Source organism: Musca domestica, unplaced genomic scaffold (genome assembly GCF_030504385.1).
Source record: "Musca domestica strain aabys unplaced genomic scaffold, Musca_domestica.polishedcontigs.V.1.1 39, whole genome shotgun sequence".
Classification (NCBI taxonomy): Eukaryota; Metazoa; Arthropoda; class Insecta; order Diptera; family Muscidae; genus Musca; species Musca domestica.
In genome coordinates, this window is record NW_026712326.1 from 2,610,033 (window position 1) to 2,632,668 (window position 22,636).

A 22,636-nucleotide genomic window follows, 5' to 3' on the forward strand; every position below is an offset into this window, starting at 1 on the left:
GAGTTCTATGTGGGTACTTTACTCCCTGGAAAAGAATTGTCAATATAGCTCTACGATATCGTATATCCTCCATATAACTGTACCTTCCGATATTCGGTATTTTGATGATATTAGCCATATTTTTCCATGGAATTGTCTGAAATTCTACACAAGGAGTTCTTTGTGGGTACTTTACTTCCTGGAGGAGAATTGTCTTTATAGGTCCACGATGTCGTAAAGCCCCCATATAACTGTACCTCCCAATATTCGGTATTTTGTTGATTTTAGACACATTTTTCAATGGAATTGCCTGAAAGTCTACACAAGGAGTTCCTTTTGAGCACCTAATCTCCCGAAAAAGAATTGTCTTTATAGGTCCACGATATCGTATAGCCCCCATATAACTGCACCTCCCGATATTCGGTATTTTGTTGATTTTAGCCACATTTTTTAATAGAATTGTTTGAAATTCTACACAAGGAGTTCTTTGTGGGTACTTTACTCCCTGGAGGAGAATTGTCTTTATAGGACCACGATGTCATATAGCCCCCATATAACTGTACCTCCCGATATTCGGTATTTTGTTGATTTTAGGCATATTTTTCAACGGAATTGCCTGAAATTCTACACAAGGAGTTCCTTCTAAGTACCTAACCTCCTAAAGCAGAATTGTCTATGTAGGTTCACGATGTCGTATAGTCCCTATATAACTGTACCTCCCGATATTCGGTATTTTGATGATTTTAGCCACATTTTTTAATGGAATTGTTTGAAATTCTACACAAGGATTTCTCTGTGAGTACTTTACCCCCTGAAAGAGAATTGTCTATATAGGTCTACGTTTTAGTATACCATCCGTATTACGCTAACCCGAGATATTCGGTATTTCCAAGATTTTCGAGAAATTATTCACCGGAATTTCGTCAAATTTCGTATTTGAAGTTCGTAATGGCTACTAAAACCTATGATGGAAAATTGTCTGTGCAGGTCCACGTCTTAGTATAGCCCCCATACAGCGGTACCTCCCTTTATTCGGTATTTTGATGATATTAGAGACATTATTCACCGGAATTGTTTCGAATTTCGTATTTGAAGTTCCGAATCGGTACTACAGCCTATGACAGAAAATTGTCTATGCAGGTCCAGGTCTTCGTATAGCCCTCATATAAAGATTTTTATTTGAGCGGTAATTCTCGACCGAATTTTTTTAATCCAAATCCAGTGGGTTAGCCCATTTATCTATAAACGTCCTGCTGCCCCTGTGCATGGAATAATGTTGCAAAATAAACTTACCTTTAATTTGACAATATTGACATTGATCTCACATATCAATTTGGTGCGCAGCGCCACACAGACCAACATCAAGATATCACTGAGATCGGCAGTTAATTTTGGCAGTTTAAAATTGCTGAATGCTTGCAGACATAACCGCACATCATTTTCCAATATTTGAAAGAAGCGATCCATTTTCCATTCATTGCATAGTTTTTTACATTCTTCCTTGACCCACAGGCGCATACTGTGGACCGAGTGATCTGCAAAAAAAAAAAGTTCCGAAACAGATTAATATTGAAACTTAATCACACACACACCCTACTTACCTATTCTATGTAGTATTGGAATTTGTTCGGCAACTGGCAGCAGACTTGAATTGGTGAAATCAGAATTTTGAAAATAATTGTTACTCAAATTTATGAGATTTGTGAAAATCGCAATCCAAACTGTTCCCGTGGCCGTGCCAAATTGCTGGAAGAATGAGAAATAAGTTTAAGTTTAGATTTGGGCCAATGAACGAACACCTTACATTTTTCGGTGATTGTTTGTATTGTTGCAGAAACTGTTCCACAGTTCCCGTTTGCGCCGTGGCCGATATTAGGGTCAAACGAAATAGGCGATCCCACAAATTGTTACTAACAAAATTGGTCAAAATCTCACCAATACCCTGCAGTGTGGAATAAACTGGTTCGGGAATATCTAAATTGACCGTTTGAAATTTCAATGAATCTGGATGTCGTGAAATCTAGGCCTGTGATGTCTTACCTCGAACATTGTGCAAATATAACCAGTTACGTATTGAATCCACATGGGCCAGGGAGTAGCATGATATCGGTGTATCGATCCACCAAAGTATTATGTGATCCAATATTATGCCCACATAGGACCACATTAGACGCATACCACGCAGCACATATTCATGTAGATCGTCGTGATTGCAGTGACCTGTAAAAGAAGATATATTTTTTTAAGGAAAATATCGGCCCGGCCGAACCTTGGAAAACCTCTCCACAATTGGAAAAGAAAAAAAGGAAGGAAAATTTTCAAAAAAAAAAAAAAAAATAGGACGGGTCCGATTATATGATACCCTACACCACTGTGCATATTTAGTAGAGCTCCCGTAACAAAAGTATTTTTTTTTTTTGGAGTAGATCATACCACCCATCAACCTTTGGCTTTAGAACAGCTATAATTTGATTTCAGAGGGAACTAATACTTGGGAGGCATATCCAATTCTGAATCGATTTACACTAAATTTTACGGAGACATTTTTTATTTTTTTATACCAAATAACATTGCTATAGAGTGCATGATATCACTTCGAGAAGGATTATATTGGAAAAATATATATCGGAGCCGAGTTCCACCAAATGGAAACGTACGTCCCGAAATTCACTGCATTTAGGCTGATATTAACAATTATTTGCACAATAAACCTGAAATCGGATTAAGGATATATATATATATATGGGAGCTATATCCAAATCTTTGCCGATCTCGATAAATTTTGGCAAAGGAAATTCCGAGCTCTATAAGATATCTGATACCAAATATCATTGTTGCCGAATGCATTTCACGAATGTGGCGGACTTAAAACCCCAAATCGGATAAAACATATATATGTGGGAGCTATAGCTATATCTGAATCGATTTTCTCCGAATTCGATGTACTTGTTTCTAGTCTGAATTCAGTCGGATTTGCCAAAATCCACGTCATTTGGACTGATATTGGCCATTTGGTGTACAAAATAACCCGAAATCAGTTGAAGATATACAGGCTGAGATGAAAAAAACTGCAACCATCTTCAGACTGCTATCATTTCTAAGTCACTCGTCCGACAGCTGTTAAAATTATTCCAGTGAGAGCTCATTATATTGTTTACAAGCGCACAAAAGCATTTTGGTGAGAATTTTCCAGAAAAAAAGTTATTCCTGACGGAGTTCAAGCGTGATAGTGTGATTTCTTTACATTTGGCTGGACCAACCACAAGTGGCTATCGTTAGAGCACTCCAGCATTTAAATGTGAATAAATCTTTTGCGTCTCGTACCATCGCTCCTTACCGTCGATACTGGTAGCGTAGTCCGACGTCAAGGAAGTGGACAGAAGAAAACAGTAACATCAGCAGAAATGATTCGAAAAGTAAAGAAGCGACTTGATCGAAACCCGCGTTGCAGTGGCCGAAAAATGGCCACATATCGCAATAATCCGTTTGGCAAATATTGAAAAATGAGCTCGGGGTAAAGCCGTAGAAATTCCAAAAAGTGCAAGAACTGCAACAGAAAGAATAAGAAAATAGTCTTAAAACAGCCAAAGAGTTGCTTCGCTTGGCTTGGAAAGTGGTGAACTGCCGAATTGGTTTTCTCCGTTCTCCGAAGAGGAAACTTTCGTTATCCAGCAGTTTCTAAACAAACAAAATGATCGATCGTGTTTACTTGCCAAAGAGGTCAGCTGAAAATGTACATCTTCGGTTGGCCACCAGAACTCAAGCGCCGGCCATGGTGATGGTGTGGGCCGCCATAACAGCCGATGGTCGCTCTCCGCTCGTATTAAACGAAAATGAAGCTTGATTGTTGCCTAAAGGTTTGCGTACATGCCAATGTTGGCTCTAAAGAAAGGTTGCAGATATTGAAGGTCAAGGTTCAACGAGACTTAACATTGAAGGATGATGTAAATGAGTATAAATGGCGTGTCGCATAAAATCAGGTGAAGTAACTCAAACGGAAATCGGTGGCTGCTGAGGAGAGAACACGTACAGTCAGAGTTCAAACAAATATCTCAAAGAAAAGTCTTTGGAGGAGGAAGTAAAACTGTTTTCTGAGAGGTAGCCTTTTTCACAAAAGGCCCCTCGAGCAGCTGAGAGCAAAGGAAAAAAGTCCAGTAAAAACGAAAATGTTGAAGTAGAAGACACCATTACTGAAGTTAAAGTAGGCGGGGAAGAAAAAAAGTATCAGGTGCCCAGGAGACTTGAATGGAGAGCTCTCAAACACTGAAGCATCGAAGTGGTAAAGAATACATACAATGTCATACTCACGTGGAAGCGGATCACGACAGAAGTTAAGGATAAACTGTTCGTCAGTGAGATGAAAGCGAAGAAGGATGGCAATCTGGGTCGCTGGAATAATACGATGCTGTAGGAAGCTCAAGTAGTTATTAAAGATGCCAAGGGGAAGTGGTGTAGGACGTCAGGACGGAGTGACATGAAATTATGAACGTGGGGTCCAAGGTTTGTAAGAGGGCGCTGTCAGAAAAAAATGACATCTTTGGCCACAGAAAGAAGACGACACATAAAGGGGACTCAGCCTGGAAATCGAAGCCGTCAGACAAAGAAGGTGGCAGCTTCAAGAGACACCGGCTGGAAAGATGGAGGGGCTTCCTGGTTGCCATATATTCTAATTCTAAAAATTCTGTAACACAGGTTAAAAAAGTACCAGCCGGTTTTGCCGACAGATGACAGAACCTCAGCCAATGTTCGATTATTTAAATATATTTTGATTTCTGTTATGATTATTCAAATTGTTAAGTCTCTATGGAGTAGGTTCAGAAGGTATGGGCCAATATTGTCCATCGGACCTAAACAAATATGATTTAAATATTGCGACGTTCCAGGTCTGGACTATATCTACTGCTTCCTTCACTTAATATGAGATAATTTTTAGAAAATTTTGAAAAGTGCGTGGGGTTGCCAGATGTTATCGAAGAATCGCTGACTTCTTTCGCAAGTTGTGACAGATGAAAGTATTGAAAATTGTGATACCTTGTGGGTGGGATACCAGGAGGGGTTCGCAGATATGTATCATCTTCACGACAGATCTTGTGTTAGAAAAAATATTTGTTTGTGCGAAATGTGAAGAGAGTTGGATGCTTATTTCGGGTCTATGATCCTTTTTGGTTATTCAAAATTTTGACTGTTTGTGGGGGAGGTACCAGAAGGTATGGTCCGATCGCTACCATCTTTATAACACATCTTGTGTAGATGGAAATATTGAGATGTGCCAAGTCTGAATGGAATCGGATGTTAATTTCGTGTTTTATGAACCTCAGGGATATTCGAAATTTGGACCCTTTGTGGGTGGAGGTACCAGAAGTAGTGGACCGATATATTTCATCTTCACACCAGACCTTGGATTAATAAAAAAATTTTGATGTGTGTAATTTAAAGACAACCGGATGCTAATTTAAGATTTTATAACCGTTTTGGTTATTCAAAACTTTGACCCTTTGTGGGGGAGGTACCAGAAGGAATGATCCGATCTCTACCATCTTTATAACAGGTCTTGTGTTTATGGAAATATTGATATGTGCCAAGTCCTAATGGAATCGGATGCTAATTTCGCGTTTTATGAGCTTCGTGGATATTCAAAACTTTGAGCCTTTGAGGGGGAGGTACCAGAAGTAGTGGACCGACATATCCCATTTTCACACCAAACCTTGGGTTAATAAAAACATTGTAATGTGTGTAATTTGAAGAGATTCGGAAGCTTATTTCACATTTTATAAGAGTTATAATTATTGAAAATAATGACCCTTTGTGGGGAAGGTACTTGATGGATTGGACCGATATTGTCTATTTTCACACCTGACCAAGAGCTGATGCAAACATAAGGATTTGCAAAGTTGTAGCAAAATTGGATTATCCCTTCTCTTTCTGTGCAGTAAAATATTTTTTTTTCATTTTAGGCGTTTGTGGGGCCGATATTGTCCACCTCCGAACTCGATCTAAGTTGGATAATAATATTACGATGTACAAAGTTTGTAACAAATCGGATACTCCCTTCGAGAGTTATGGTGCGCACCAGGCAAACATACGGTCCGGACGGACGGACATCGCTAGAACGACTCCAAATTTGATCCAAAGAGACCTTAGGTCTATAAGCTTTATTTAGGTGAGGCACCTTCTGGCCGTATAAATAATATATACCCTCTGTTGCCATATGGGTGGGGGTATAAAAAACACGTCTAAAGCCTTGTAGATCCTTTGAAAAAAATAATCTCAAAAATCCACGTATACAGCCTTTTGGGTGTTTTGAAAAAATCCTGAAAAATCCTTGGTTACAGCCTTGTGAGAGTTTAAAAAAATATCAAAATAATCCACGTTTGAAGCCTTGTGGATCCTTTGAAAAAACCCGAAAAATCCATGGTTACAGCCTTGTGAGAGTTTCAAAAAAATCTAAAAAATCCGCGTTTAAAGCCTTGTGTATCCTTTGAAGACATATCCTTAAAAATCCACTTTTATAGCCTGGTGGTTCCTTTGACAAAAATATTTTTAAAAATTCACGCTTACAGCCTTGTGGGTCCTTTAAAAAATCCTAAATATCTCAGTTTATTGCCGTGTTAATCCTTTGAAAAAAATATTCTTAAAAATCCGCTTTTATAGCCTTGTGGTTCATTTGACAAAGATTTTTTTAAAAATTCACGCTTAAAGCCTTGTGGTTCCTTTGACAAAAATATTTTTAAAAATCCACGCTTAAAGCCCTGTGGTTCCTTTGACAAAAATATTCTTAAAAATCCAGTTTAGTATCTTGTGGGTCCTTCAAAAAATCCTAAAAATCTCAGTTTTGTGCCTTGTGAATCCTTTGAAAAAATATTCTTAAAAATCCAGCTTTAAAATCTTGTGGGTGCTTTAAAAAAACTCCAAAAAGTCCACGCTTAAAGCCTGGTGGGTGCTTTAAAAAATACGCGTTTAAAGCCTTGTGGATCCTTTGATAGAATTTTCTGAAAAATCCACGTTTAAAGCCTTATGGGTGCTTTGAAAATCCAAAAAAAAAAATCCCCTTTTAAAGCCTTGTGAGAGTTTAAAAGAATCTAAAAAATCCCCTTTAAAAGCCTTGTGGATCCTTTGAAAAAAATCCTGAAAAATTCATGGTTTCAGCCTTGTGAGAGTTTAAAAAAAATCTAAAAAATCCACGTTTGAAGCCTTGTGGATCCTTTGAAGAAATATTCTTAAAAATCCACTTTTAAAGCCTTGTGAATCCTTTGAAAAAATAATCTCAAAAATCCACGTTTATTGCTATGAGGGTCCCTCGACAAAAATATTCTTAAAAATCCTGTTTAATATCTTGTTGGTTCTTTAAAAAATACTAAAAATCTCAGTTTATTGCCTTGTGGATCCTTTGAAGAAATATTCTTAAAAATCCACCATTAAAACCTTGTGGGTGCTTTAAAAAAACTCAAAAAAGACCACGCTTAAAGCGTGGTGGGTGCTTTAAAAAATCCCCGTTTAAAGCGATGTGGATCCTTTGACAGAATTTTCTGAAAAATCCACGTTTAAAGCCTTGTGGATCCTTTGATAGAATTTCAGAAAATTCCATGTTTAAAGCCTTGTGGGTGCTTTGAAAAATCCAAAAAAAAATCCCCGTTTAAAGCCTTGTGGATCCTTTGAAAAAATCCTGAAATATCCATGGTTATTGCCTTGTGAGAGTTTAAAAAAAATTTTTAAAATCCACGTTTGAAGCCTCGGGATCCTTTGAAAAATATTCTTAAAAATCCACTTTTATAGCCTGGTGGCTTCTTTGACAAAAATATTTTTAAAAATTCACGCTTAAAGCCTTGTGGGTCCTTTGACAAAAATATTCTTAAAAATCCAGTTTAATATATTGTGGGTCCTTTAAAAAATCCTAAAAATCTTAGTTTATTGCCTTGGGAATCTTTTGAAAAAATATTCTTAAAAATCCACCTTCAAAACCTTGTGGGTGCTATAAAAAAATTCCAGAAAGTCCACACTTAAAGCCTGGTGGGTGCTTTAAAAATCCCCGTTTAAAGCCTTGTGGGTCCTTTGATAATTTTTTCTTAAAAACCCATGTTTAAAGCTTAGTGGGTGCTTTAGAAAAAAAATATAAAAAGCCCACGTTTATGCTTGAGGATCCTTTGAAAAAAATATCCTTAAAAATCTACTTTTATTGACTTATGTGGGTGCTTTAAAAAATCCTAAAAATCTAAGTTTATAGCCTTACAGATTTATATTAATGCCCTCATGGGTCCTTTAAAAATACTCACTTAAAGGCTTCAATATTTGAAAAATATTCTTAAAAATCCACGTTTATACCCTTGTGGGTGCCTTAAAAATTTCTAAAAACCCCACGTTTAGGACTTGTGGATTCTTTGAAAAAAATATTCTTAAAAATCTACTTTTATTGCCTTATGCGTCCATTGAAAAAAATATTCTCAAAAATCCAAGTTTAAAGCCTTGCGGATTTACCCTCATGGGTTAAAAAACCTCGCTTAAAGCCTAGTGGATGATTTGAAAAATATTCTTAAAAATCCACGTTTATACCCTTGGTGGCGCCTTAAAAAATCCTAAAAAATCCCCCTTTAAAGTCTTATGGGTTCTTTAATAAATCCTTAAAAAGAATCCTAAAAAATCTGCGTTTAAGAGCCTAGGGGATCTTTTGAAAAAATATTCTTAAAAATTAAGATTTTCTAAAGACTTGTGGGTCCTTTAAAATTTATTTTTAGATAATTTACTTATATCCATTAAAAAGAAAAATCTTCGTGGGTCTTTCAAAAACTCTTTAAAATCATTCATTCAACAATATATCCTTTCTTCAAAAAATATCCTTAACAACCCCCATTTATTGTGTCCTCCGGTAGAAAATCTAAAGAAAAATCCTTCAAAAAGAAATCTTCTGGGACCTTTATAAAATATTCCGTAAAATCCCCCACTCTAAACGAGCTTCGTTAAAAACTCCACCAAATATTTCTTACCAAATATTGTCGGACAAATGTCGAAAGCCTTCTCAATGAACTGGGCCACAAAACTTCTTTCATTTTGCAGGAAATAGTCAATGTGTTTACTGCGCAATGTTACCGACGTGCCACGTTGCGATGCACTGTTTAGACGGGCCATATCCGGATTTAAGGCCAAGGCTGCATAGTCATGGTTGTTCTCATTCAAATACTGTTGGAACTCGCCGTCTCCAGTCAAGTTTAGAGTTAGGATTCGCAATATTTCAATGCTGGAGCAATTCGATTCATTGGCATTATCGCGCCACGCCTCCTGTTCGCCCATGTTGAAGAGGCCGAACATAAGGTCCAATGAGTTTTGTTCGATCCGCTGCTGGGAAGCTAACTGTGGAAATGGAGTTATATTTGTTTCTTTTTTTCTGAAATGAATTTGAAATGGCCCGAACCTGTAAGACATGGCCAAAATCAATGGATTTGTAGGGCAACAACAATGCCGGATACATATTACTGCAGATATTGGAGTTGAGTTGTTCATCCTCGGGTTTCTTGGCATCTCCATTGTCTTCGTCATCCAAGACCAGGGGTTTTCGACATTTATTATAGAGTTGGGTTATTTGCATTGCCCAATTCATCCATACTTCCGAGTGTAAAGATTTCTTCAGAAGATAATTAACCTGAAATGCAGAAGGGATTTTAAGGAAGAGTATTACACTGTGTGACAAAATTCAATAATAACTGGACAAAAATCCGGTAGATTATCAAACTAGAGCCACCAATAGTAGACACTTGTATAAGCTTTTTGAAAACTTACATCGCAAAGTAATTCAAATATTGAAGGCAGGATCCCCCCTCTACCACATTTTCGGAAATTTTATTATCGCTTATTTTTTAGAATCCTTGCATTTTAGGTATATAGTGTCTTTGGCAATTTTACTGTTAACAATACGTGGATTATTTTGGTCGAGCATTTTAACCCTCAAACTGGATACCAAAGGGGTCTTTTTGGTCCTTTTTTCAAAATATGGCTGAAAACTCCCTTTAAACGGGATCGTAGCAAGTCAAAATATTCTACAGAATTTTTTGCCATAAAATTCTATCATAGGTCCTAGAAGATATTAAAGGTCTAAATCTTACCTAAATGCCAAGAATACATATATGTATATGTAAAACACATTTTAGGGTTAAAACCGTACTTTATGTGAGTTTGTACAAAAATCTCCAACAAATCATAATTTTAGAAGTATGATGTCAAAGACAAAAATATTCCCCATTAAATTTTACTATGAGTCATGGAAGACAGGAAATCTCTATTTCCATTATATGCCAAGAAAATATTTGTTAAAAAAAAACGCTAAAATAATTCCTATTAATTTAACTCTATTTTTCCCTGGTCTATTTTCGAGTTGATGCATAAAAGTAGCATAAAATGTCGTTTTGGGCAGAAAGTGTCAGAAGAAGAAATATTCTACACCAAATTTCACTATAAATTTTAGAATAAACTATATATCTAGGTATAATAGTTTTTAAGAAAATTAGATTCGAAATTTATATATTATATGTGAAAATTATGTGTTTAATTATTTCACGGCATATTTAACACGTTTCCATTCCAAGTCAAAATCTCCCTTAATACTTAACTTTTTGGAAATGATATCAAAGGAAGAAATAATTTACATCAAATTCCATTAGGAGTGTCCGAAGAAAAGAGACACATATTTCCATTATCTACTATGAAAATATTAGTTTCAACTTTACCAAAAAAAAAAAAAAAAAACGCGAAAATAATTTCTAATTTTTTCTATTAAGTTTTTCTTGACTATTTTTCTAGCTGCCTTAAACTAACATAAAACTTAGTTTTAGACAAAAAATATTAAAAGAGGAAATAATCTACACAAAATTTCACTATAAGTCTCGGAATAAATCATCTATCTAGGTATAATAGTTTTTAAGAAAATTACATTCGAAATTTATATATTATAAGTGAAAATTACGTGTTTAATTATTTCACGGCATATTTAACACGTTTCCATTCCAAGTCAAAATCTCCCTTAATACTTAACTTTTTGGAAATGATATCAACGGAAGAAATAATCTACATCAAATTCCATTAGGAGTGTCCGAAGAAAAGAGACACATATTTCCATTATCTACTATGAAAATATTAGTTTCAACTTTGCCAAAAAAAAAAAACGCGAAAATAATTCCTAATTTTTTTCTATTAAGTTTTTCTTCACTATTTTTCTAACTGCCTTAAACTAACATAAAACTTAGTTTTAGACAAAAAGTATTAAAAGGGAAAATAATCTACACAAGATTTCGCTATAAGTTGCGGAATAAACCACATATCTAGGTGTAACAGTTTTTAAGAAAATTGCATTCGAAATTGATGTATTGCAAGCGAAAATTATAGGTTAACTTATATAACTGCTGAATTCACACGTTCCCATTCCAAGTCAAAATCTCCCTTAATTCCTAATTTTTTGGGAAAAGTGTCAAAGGAAGAAGTAATCTACATCGAATTTCATTAGGAGTGTCTGAAGAATCCAGACTTCTATTTTTATTGTGTAGCATGAAAAAAATTGTTTTAATTTTGCCAAAAAAATTTCTGAAATATTTACAATTTTTTTGTTGATTTTCACCTTCTTATTTTCGAGTTGCTCCATGAAACTAACATAACACTTCGTTTTAGACAAAAACTATTAAAGGGAGAAATAATCTACACAAAATTTCACTATAAATATCAAAATAAACCATCTATCTAGGTGTAATAGTTTTTAAGAAAATTGCATTCGAAATTTATGTATTGTTAATATGAATTATGTGTTTACTTATTTTACTGTTACATTAACACGTTTCCATTCCAAGTCAAAATTGCTTTTAAATCCTTATATTTTGGGGAGAGTCCCAAAGGAAGAAGTCGAATGAAGAATCCAAACTTCTATTTTTATTTTGTAGCATGAAAAAATTCGTTTTAATTTTGCCAAAAATGTCGCTGAAATATTTCAAATTTTTTCATTGATTTTTTCCGCCAATTTTCGAGTTGCTGCACGAATCGAATGTAAGACTTCGTTTTAGACAAAAAATATTAAAAGGAGAAATAATCTACACAATATTTCAGTATGAATCTCAGAATAAACCATCTATCTAGGTGTAATAGTTTTCAAGAAAATTGCATTCGAAATGTGTGTATTGCAAGTGAGAATTAAAGACTCACTTATTTTACTACCAAATTAACACCTTTCCATTCCAAGTCTAATTCTCTCCTAATTCCTTATTTTTTGGAGAAAGTGTCAAAGGAAGAAGTAATCTACATCGAATTTCATTAGCAGTGTCTGAAGATACCAAACTCCTATTTTTATTGTGTAGCATGAAAAAATTCGTTTTAATTTTGCCAAAAAAGTCGCTGAAATATTTCAAATTTTTTCATTGATTTTTTCCGCCAATTTTCGAGTTGCTGCATGAATCGAATATAAGACTTCGTTTTAGACATAAAATATGAAAAGGAGAAATAATCTACACAATATTTCAGTATGAATCTCAGAATAAACCATCTATCTAGGTGTAATAGTTTTCAAGAAAATTGCATTCGAAATGTATGTATTGCAAGTGAGAATTAGAGACTCACTTATTTTACTACCAAATTAACACCTTTCCATTCCAAGTCAAAATCTCCCTTAATTCCTAATTTTTTTGGAAAAGTGTCAAAGGAAGAAGTAATCTACATCGAATTTCATTAGGAGTGTCTGAATAAACCAAACTCCAATTTTTATTGTGTAGCTTAAAAAAAAATTGTTTTAATTTTGCAAAAAAAAAAAAAAAAGTCGCTGAAATATTTCCAATTTTTTTATTGATTTTCTCCGTTTTATTTTCGAGTTGCTGCATGAATCGAATATAAGACTTCGTTATAGACAAAAAATATTAAACGAGGAAATAATCTACACAAAATTTCAGTATAAATCTCAGAATAAATCATATATCTAGGTATAATAGTTTTTAAGAAAATTACATTCGAAATTTATATATTATATATGAAAATTACGTGTTTAATTATTTCACGGCATATTTAACACGTTTTCATTGCAAGTCAAAATCTTCCTTAATATTTCATTTTTTGAAAAAGATACCAAAGGAAGAAATAATCTACATCAAATTCCATTAGGAGTGTCCGAAGAAAAGAGACACATATTTCCATTATCTACTATGAAAATATTAGTTTCAACTTTGCCAAAAAAAAAAAAAAAACGCGAAAATAATTCCTAATTTTTTTCTATTAAGTTTTTCTTCACTATTTTTCTAACTGCCTTAAACTAACATAAAACTTAGTTTTAGACAAAAAGTATTAAAAGGGAAAATAATCTACACAAAATTTCACAATAAATCTCAAAATAAACTATAAATGTAGGTGTAATAGTTTTTAAGAAAATTGCATTCAAAATTTATGTATTGCAAGCGAAAATTATAGGTTAACTTATTTTACTACCAAATGAACATCTTTCCATCCAAGTCAAAATCCCTTAATCCCTATTTTTTTGAGGAAAGTGCCAAAGAAAGAAGTAATCTACATCGAATTTCATGTGGAGTGTCTGAAGAATCCAAACTTCTACTTTTACTGTGTAGCATAAAAAAAAATCCTTTTAATTTTGCAAAAATCGCTGAAATATCTCAAATTTATTCATTGATTTTCTCCGTCTTATTTTCGAGTTGCTGCATGAAACTAACATAAAACTTTGTTTTAGACAAAAAATATTAAAAGGGAGAAAAAATCTACACAAAATTTCATTATAAATCTCAAAATAAACCATCTATCTAGGTGTAATAGTTTTCAAGAAAATTGCATTCGAAATGTGTGTATTGCAAGTGAGAATTAAAGACTCACTATTTTACTACCAAATTAACACCTTTCCATTCCAAGTCAAAATCTCCCTTAATTCCTAATTTTTTGGGAAAAGTGTCAAAGGAAGAAATAATCTACATCGAATTTCATTAGGAGTGTCTGAAGAATCCAAACTTCTACTTTTACTGTGTAGCATGAAAAAAATTCTTTTAATTTTGCAAAAATCGCTGAAATATCTCAAATTTATTCATTGATTTTCTCCGTCTTATTTTCGAGTTGCTGCATGAAACTAACATAAAACTTTGTTTTAGACAAAAACTATTAAAGGGAGAAATAATCTACATAAAATTTCACTTTAAATCTCAAAATAAACCATCTATCTAGGTGCAATAGTTTTCAAGAAAATTGCATTCGAAATGTGTGTATTGGAAGTGTGAATTAAAGACTCACTTATTTTACTACCAAATTAACACATTTCCGTTCCAAGTCAAAATCTCCCTTAATTAATAATTTTTTGGGTAAAGTGTCAAAGGAAGAAATAATCTACATCGAATTTCATTAGGAGTGTCTGAATAAACCAAACTCCAATTTTTATTGTGTAGCTTAAAAAAATTGTTTTAATTTTGCAAAAAAAATATTTATATAATATTTGAAATATTTCCAATTTTTTTATTGATTTTCTCCGTTTTATTTTCGAGTTGCCGCATGAAACGAATATAAGACTTCGTTTTAGACAAAAAATATTAAAAGGTAAAATGATTTACAAAAAAATTCACTATAAATCTCAAAATAATCCATCTATTTAGGTATAATAGTTTTTAAGAAAACTGCATTCGACATTGATGTATTGCGAGTTAGAATTATAAGTTCACTTACAGAGTGAGATGAAATAACTGCAACCAACTTCAGACTGCTGTCATTTCTAAGCCACTCGTCTGACAGCTATTAAAATTATTCCAGTGACAGCTCATTATATTGTTTGCAAGCGTACAAAAGCATTCTTGTGAGAATTTTCCGGAAAAAAAGTTATTCGTGACGGAACTCATGCGTGATAGTGTGATTTCTTTATATTTGGCTGGAAATCCACAAGTGGCTATCGTTAGAGCTCTCCTGCATTTAAATTTCAATAAATCTCTTGTGTCTCGGTCGTATGTGATACTGGTAGCATAGCCCGACGTCAAGGAAGTGGACGGAAGAAAACAGTAACATCAGCAGAAATGGTTCGAAAAGTAATGAAGCAACTTGATCGAAACCCGTGTCGCAGTTGCCGAAAAATGTCTCGTGAGCTGAACATATCGCAATATTCCATTCGACAAAAATAATGAAAAATGAGCTCGGGGCGAGCTCGGGAGACACTGAAATTCCAAAAAGTACAAGAACTTACACCGCAACAGATAAAAAAATAGACTCAAAAGAGCTAAAGAGTTGCTTCGCTTGGCCGAAAGTGGCAGTGGTGAACTGCCGAATTTGGTTTTCTCCGATGAGAAAACATTCGTTGTCCAGCAGTTTGTAAGCAAACAAAATGATCGGGTTTACTTGCCAAAGAGGTCAGCTGAATGCTGAATGTGTACCTTCGGTTGGCCACCAGATCTCAAGTGCCTGCGCCGACCGTGGTGATGGTGTGGGCCGCCATAACAGCCGATGGTCGCCCTCCGCTCGTATTAATCGACCGTGGCATCAGAATAAATGCCGAATATTATCGCGAAAATATTCTGGAGGGTGTCTTAAAGCCTTGGGCACGCAAACATTTTTGAAGTAGATCTTGGACATTTCAACAGGACTAAGCACCCTCGCACTCGCACTCAACATGGTTACAAAACGAGGTTCCTCGCTTCATTTCCAGTGCACAATGGCCACCAAAAATCTCCGGATACCAATCCGTTGGACTATTGTGTCTGGAGTATTTTGGAAAGCAAGGCTGGCACTAAAAAATACCAAAGTGTCGATCACCTCAAGCAAGCGCTTCGCCGGGAATAGGCCAAAATGCCGCAGAGCAACATTCGGGCAGAGTGTGACGGTTTTATTGGCCGTTTGAAGGCCATTATTCGTGCCAAAGGTGACCAATTCGAACAAATCTAAACTTATTCAAAAAGTAGATGCTATTTCCGATATTTCGGGTAAATTGTGCAACAAATGGCCAAAATGAGCTGAATTTTGATACATCCGACTGAATTCAGTCTAGAAGCAAATGCAACAAATTTGGTGAAAATCGGTTCAGATATAGCTATAGCTCCCGTGTATATGTTTCATCCGATTTGGTGTTAAAGTCCCTCACATTCGTAATATACATTCGTTAACAATGATATTTGGTACTAGGTATCTTATAGAGCTCGGAAATACCTTTTCCAAATTGTATCGAGAACGGTTTAGAATTGGATATAGTTTCCAGGGGGCTCCATATATATTTTTTTTAACATAATCCTTTTCGAAGTGATATCCTGCACTTTAAAGCACTGTTATTTGGTATAAAAGATTAAAATGCCTCCGTCAAATTTAGTGAAAATCAATTCAGAATCGGATAAGCCTTCCATATATTAGTTCCCTCTGAAACCAAATTATAACTGCTCTAAAGCCAAAGGTTGATAGGAGGTATAATCAATTTCAAATAAACTCATTTGTTACGGGAACTCTACTTAATATGCATAGTGGTGTAGGCTACCATATAGCCGGCCCCGTCCGACTTTGGACTTTTCCTTACTGGTTTTAGAATAATTTTTTTTCTATTCAAGGACCAACAGACCAATTTTTGTAAAGGGTTTTAGACCAAAAATTGAGAATATTTTCTCATGCATCTGAAGAATAGATTTTCATGCATCAATGGATCAATTAACGCGTGTATTTACAAATTTTGAAGAATTTTTTTGTGGAATATTTTTGAAATTCCCTTCTCTCTTGACTCACCGTTTTCTTAAGGACAAATGTCAGTTGGCAAAATCTCCGATCGTTTAAATCCATAATTATGCGAAACTTTTGCATTAACAAGGCATTGTAGGGGCTGCGTTTGATTTTCTTCGACAACGATTGGAAATCTTTGTTTTTCGATTGGTCCTTGAGACTCCAGTAAAGTTCAACAATGCGTTCACATTCCTCCAGTATGGTGTCCTTAAAAAAAGAACCAAAAAAAAAATCAAAAAAGAAATGGAAAAAATCTTTAATTTTTCTGCCGAAGGCCACCACCACCGCTTACATGTTCACTATAAATGTCCACCTTGACATCGATAACCAAACGCTTTGTAATTCGTCGCAGGTCATTACCCAATTTGGAGAGTTCCGCAAAGGTTTGCATCGGTTGCGATTTGTTGCGACAATACCATTTAGGTGTGGAACTCATTGCTCTTGAGTTGTTTGTTTGGCTTCCTACCTTCCCGTTTTTCTTTTCTTTTATTTTTCTAATTTTTATGATGGCTTTTTCGGTTCGGATAACTGGCAATTGACAGGAAGAAAACCAATAAATATTCGAATCTAACAGCAGTGCCCCATGTTCCTTTATTTCCGCGTGTGAAAATTTCCATAGATCCGATGTCGTGTTCAATGGTAGGCTGTTTTAGCTTTTTTTTGTGTTTGCGTCTCTTTCCTGGCAATTCGCAAAATGTTTATTTGTTTACCTTAGCAACGACTCTGTCATGTTTAAGGGATGAGAAGGAGAGCATAATTGTGATTATCTCATACCGCTCAATTAAAATGGGTAAGTTGTCGGAGGATAGTGTCTATTAAGAGCATTGATGGTCTTTTGAGATTTTAAGATTTGGATATAGCTCCCACATATATCCTTCATCCGATTTCAGGTTTATTGGCTAAAATCAGTTCAAATGGAGTGAATTTTGGGACGTACGTTTCCATTTTGTGTAATTCGGTTCCGATATATCCAAGTGATATCATGCACTCTATAGCAAACTATAACTGCTTTAAAGCCAAAGGCTGATAGGAGGTATGATATACTTCAAATAAATTCTTTTGTTACGGGAGCTCTACTAAATATGGATAGTGGTGTAGGGTATCATATAGTCGACCCCGCCCAATTTTTCATTTGTCCTTACTGGTTTTTTTATTCAAGGACCAACAGAGCAGTTTTTGTACGTGAAATCCTCACTTGAGGGTCATTGCTGTAAAGTATCCTTAAAAATCCACATTTAAATCCTTGTCGATCCTTTGAACAAAATTCTAAAAAATCCACGTTTAAGTCTTCGGGATCCTTTAACAAAATATTCTTAAAAATCTATGTTTAAAGCCTTGTAGGTCCTTTGACAAAAAATATTTTTAAAAATCTACGCTTAAAGCCTTGTGGGTCCTTTGACAAAAATAATCTTAAAAATCCACGCTTGAAGCCTTGTGGGTCATTTGACAAAATATTCTTAAAAATCTAAGATTAAAGCCTTATGGGTGCTTTAAAAAAATCCAAGTTTAAAGCCTCGAGGATCCTTAAACATTTTTTCCTAGAAATCCACGCTTAAGGTCTTGAGGATCCTTAAAAAATTTTTCCTAGAAATCCACGCTTAAGGCCTTGAGGATCCTTACAAAAATTTTCTTAAAGATCCACACTTAATGCCTTGTGGGTCCTTCGACAAAAATATTCTAAAAAATCCAGGTTTAAAGCCTTGTGGGTCCTTTGAAAAAAATGTTCTAAAAAATCCACGCTTAAAGCCTTGAGGATCCTTAACAATTTTTTTTGAAATCCATGCTTAAAATCTTGTGGTTCTTTAACAATTTTTTTCTTAGAAATCCACGCTTAAATCCTTGTGGGTCCTTTGACAAAAATATTCTTAAAAATCCACGCTTAAAGCCTTGTGGATCCTTTAAAAATAATCTCATAAATCCTCGTTTGCAGCCTTGTGGGTCCTTTGAAAAAAAATCTTTAAAAAAATCCACGGTTGCAACCCTTGTGGGTCCTTTAAAAACTATTCTTAAAAAATTACGTAGTAGGTCCTTTGAAAATTTGTTTTTAAAAATATATGCTTAAATCCTTGTGGGTCCCTTAAAAATTCTACGTTAATTGCCTTGTGGGTCCTTTGAAAAAAATATTCTTAAAAACCACTTTAAAAACCTTGTGTATCCTTTAATAAAATATTCTTCACAATCCACGTTCAAAGCCTAAAAAATCCACGATCAAAGCCTAGTGGATCCTTTTGAAAAATATTCTTAAAAATCCACGTATACAGGATGAGATAAAAAACAAGTTAAAAAGTATCAGTCGGTATTGCCGACAGATATATACCCTCAGCCTATGTTCGATTAAATAATCAAACTATATTTGACTAGTGTTACAATTATTCAAAGGTTTGGCCCTCTATGGAGCAGTTTCCGAAGGAATGGACCAATATTGTCCATTTCGTATCGTATATATAAATATTCCGACGTTCCTGGTATGGATTATATCGACTAACTCCTTCACTTTATATGAGAAATGTAATAATTTTTAGAAAATGTTAAAATGTGCGTGATGTAGCAGATAGAGTCTACCGAAATATTCCATTTTTATACTTCATCTCATACAAATAAAAAATATTGAGCGAAATATTGGGCAAAACTACAAGAAAGGATATTTATTTCCAATTTTATGCGAAATCATAAATTCCGATAAATTTCATAATCATATCAGGCTTCTTATTGAGAGAAATATTTGAGCATAGCAAGCAGTAAAGAATTGCTAAATTGTTTTGAAAGTTATGTATGGGGGAGGTACCAGAAGAAATGGTTCGATCTATACCACCTTTATAACAGATCTTGTGTTGATGGAAATATTGAGATGTGCCAAGTCTAAATGGAATTGGATCTTAATGTGACGTTTTATGAGCTTCATGGGTATTCAAAATTTCGACACTTTGTGGGGGAGGTACCAGAAGGAGTGGACCGATACATTCCATGTTAACAGAAGATCCTGGTTTTTAAAAAAATATTGGAATGTGTGAAATTTGAAGACGTTCGGATCCTTACATCACATTTTATAAGAGTTATAATTATTCAAACTGTTGACCCTTTGTGGGGGAGGTACTTGATGGAGTGGACCGATACTGTCCATTTTAGCATCTGACCTAGGACTGACGCAAATATTAGGATTTGCAAAGTTCGAGCAAAATCGGATTATCCTTTCTCTTTCTGTGCAAAAAATATATTTTATATACATATTTTTTTTTAATTTCGACCTTTTGTGGGGGAGGTACCAAAAGGAATGGACCGATGTATTCACTCTTAACACCAGACCTTAGGTTAATAAAAATATTGGGATATGTGAAATTTGAAGACAATCGAACTCTTACATGGCATTTTATAAGAATTGTAATTATTCAAAATTTTGACCTTTTGTGGGGGAGGTACTTGATGGAGTGGACCAATATTGTCCATTTTCGCACTTGACCTAGAACTGACGCAAATATTAGGATTTGCAAGGTTCGAGCAAAATCGGATTATTGCTTCTCTTTAAGTGTAGAAAATATATATTGTTTTATTGTTTGAAAATTTCGACATTTTGTAGGGGAGGTACTCGTAGGAGTGAACCGATACATTCCATTTTCACCCCAGACCTTGGTCTAATAAAATTAATGGGCTGTGTGAAATTTAAGACTATCGGACTCTTACATCACATTTTATAAGAGTTGTAATTATTCAAAATTTTGATCCTTTGTGGGGGAGGTACTTGATGGGGTGGACCGATATTGTCGTTTCTCTTTCAGTGCAGAAAAAATTTTTTGAAAATTTCTACCTTTTGGGGGGAGGTACCAGAAGGAGTGGACCGATACATTCCATTTTCACTCCAGACCTTGGTCTAATAAAATTAATGGGATGTGTGAAATTTAAAGACTATCGGACTCTTAAATCACATTATATGAGAGTTGTAATTATTCAAAATTTTGACCCTTTGTGGGGGAGGTACTTGATGGAGTGGACCGATATTGTCCATTTTCATACCTGGTCTAGCACTGATGAAAATATTAGGATTCGCAAAGTTCGAGCAAAATCGGATTATCCTTTCTCTTTCTGTGCAATAAATTCGTTTCTTTGAAAATTTTGACATTTTGTGTGGGAGGTACCAGAAGGAGTGGATCGAAATCGCCCATCTCCGAACTCGATCTAAGTTTGACAAAAATATTACGATGTACCAAGTTTGGATCAAATCGGATACTTCCTTTGAGAGTTATCGTGCGTACCAGCCAGTCAGACAGACAGACGGACGGACGGCCATCGGTAGATCCACTCCAAATGTTCTGAAACGGATTTGCTACAAAGAGACCTAGGGTCTAAAACCGTTATTTCGACTAGGCACGTTTTGACCGTATCAAATGATATATACCCTCTGTAGCCATATGGCTGAGGGTATAAAAACTGCAACAAAGTCAAATGCCATAATTTTAATTTTTTTTTTAATTTTATTGAATGAAAGCAAAAAATGTCGGAAATAGTATCAAATTTTAGAATAAGTTTAGATTTGTTCGAATTGTTCACCTTTGGCACGGCCTTCAAACGGCCAATGAAACCACACGTCACACGCTGCCCGAATGTTGCTCTGAGGTATTTTGGCCCATTCCCGGCGAAGCGCTTGCATGAGGTGATCGACACTTTGGTATTTTTTCTACTTTTTCTTTCAGTACTTTTACTTTCAGAAAAAAGAGGTCCAACGGATTGGTATCAGGAGATTTTGGTGGATATTGTGCACTGTAAATGAAGCGAGGAACCTCATTTTGTAACCATTCTTGGGTGGCGTGTGCTGAGTGCGATTGTGCTGAATCCTGTTGAAATGTCCAAGGCCTGCGGCCAAAATTTTTGCGTGCCCAAGGCTTTGATACACCCTTCAGAATATTTTCGCCACCATATTCGGCATTTATTCTGATGCCACGGTCGATTAATACGAGCGAAGAGAGACCATCGGCTGTTATGGTGGGCCACACCATCACCATGGGCGGCGCTTGAGTTCGTTCTGGTGGCTAACCGAAGGTGCACCTCTTTGGCAAGTAAACACGATCACTTTTGTTTTGTTTGTTTGCAAAATGCTGGACGACGAATGTTTTCTCATCAGAGAAAACCAAATTCGGTAGATCACCACTTTCGGCCAAGCGAAGCAACTCTTTAGCTCTTTTGAGTCCATTTTCTTTTTGTTCTTGCACTTTTTGGAATTTTAATGGCTTTACCCCGAGCTCATTTTTCAATATTTGACGAATGGAATATTGCAATATGTTCCGCCCACGAGACATTTTTCGGCACTGCAACGCGAGTTTTGATTAAGTCGCTTCTTTACTTTTCGAGTCATTTTTGCTGATGTTGCTGTTTTCTTCCGTCCACTTCCTTGACGTCGGGCTACACTACCAGGATCACGGTAACGAGCGATGGTACGAAACATAAAAGATGTATTCACATTTAAATGCTGGAGTGCTCTAACGATAGCCACTTGTGTTTTTCCATCCAAATATAAAGAAATCACAATATCACGCTTGAATTCCATCACGAACAACTTTTTTTCTGGAAAAATTTCACGAAAATGCTTTTCTACGCTTGTAAACAATATAATGAGCTGTCACTGGAATAATTTTAACAGCTGTCGGACGAGTGACTTAGAAATAACAGCAGCCTGAAGTTGGTTGCAGTTTTTTCATCTCACCCCGTATTTTCAGCCGATTTGGTCTATAAGTCCCTCACATTCGTAATATGCATTCGACAACAATGATACTATGTACCAGATATCGGATGTAGCCCAGAAACAAGATGGGTTCTGATTTGGATATAGCTCCCACATATATATATATATATATATATATATATATATATATATATATATATATATATATATATATATATATATATATATATATATATTGTTGTCGAATGCATATTACGAATGTGAGGGACTTATAGACCAAATCGGCTGAAAATACGGGGT

At 35.2% G+C, this 22,636-nt stretch overlaps 1 protein-coding gene across 1 annotated transcript in view; it reads right to left on the minus strand.

Moving 5' to 3' along the window:
* The window catches only part of LOC101891193 (uncharacterized), a 29,541-nt gene extending 12,230 nt beyond the window's left edge, over positions 1–17,311 (minus strand). The window contains exons 1-8 of the mRNA XM_059126514.1: positions 16,958–17,311; positions 16,672–16,872; positions 9,383–9,610; positions 8,958–9,321; positions 2,020–2,199; positions 1,784–1,953; positions 1,581–1,725; positions 1,273–1,514 (exon numbers count right to left, since the gene is read on the minus strand). Coding sequence (XP_058982497.1) covers positions 1,273–1,514; positions 1,581–1,725; positions 1,784–1,953; positions 2,020–2,199; positions 8,958–9,321; positions 9,383–9,610; positions 16,672–16,872; positions 16,958–17,101 — 1,674 coding nt within the window. The 5' untranslated portion in view covers positions 17,102–17,311. The remainder of the gene's footprint in view (positions 1–1,272; positions 1,515–1,580; positions 1,726–1,783; positions 1,954–2,019; positions 2,200–8,957; positions 9,322–9,382; positions 9,611–16,671; positions 16,873–16,957) is intronic.
* Positions 17,312–22,636: the final 5,325 nt, after the last annotated feature.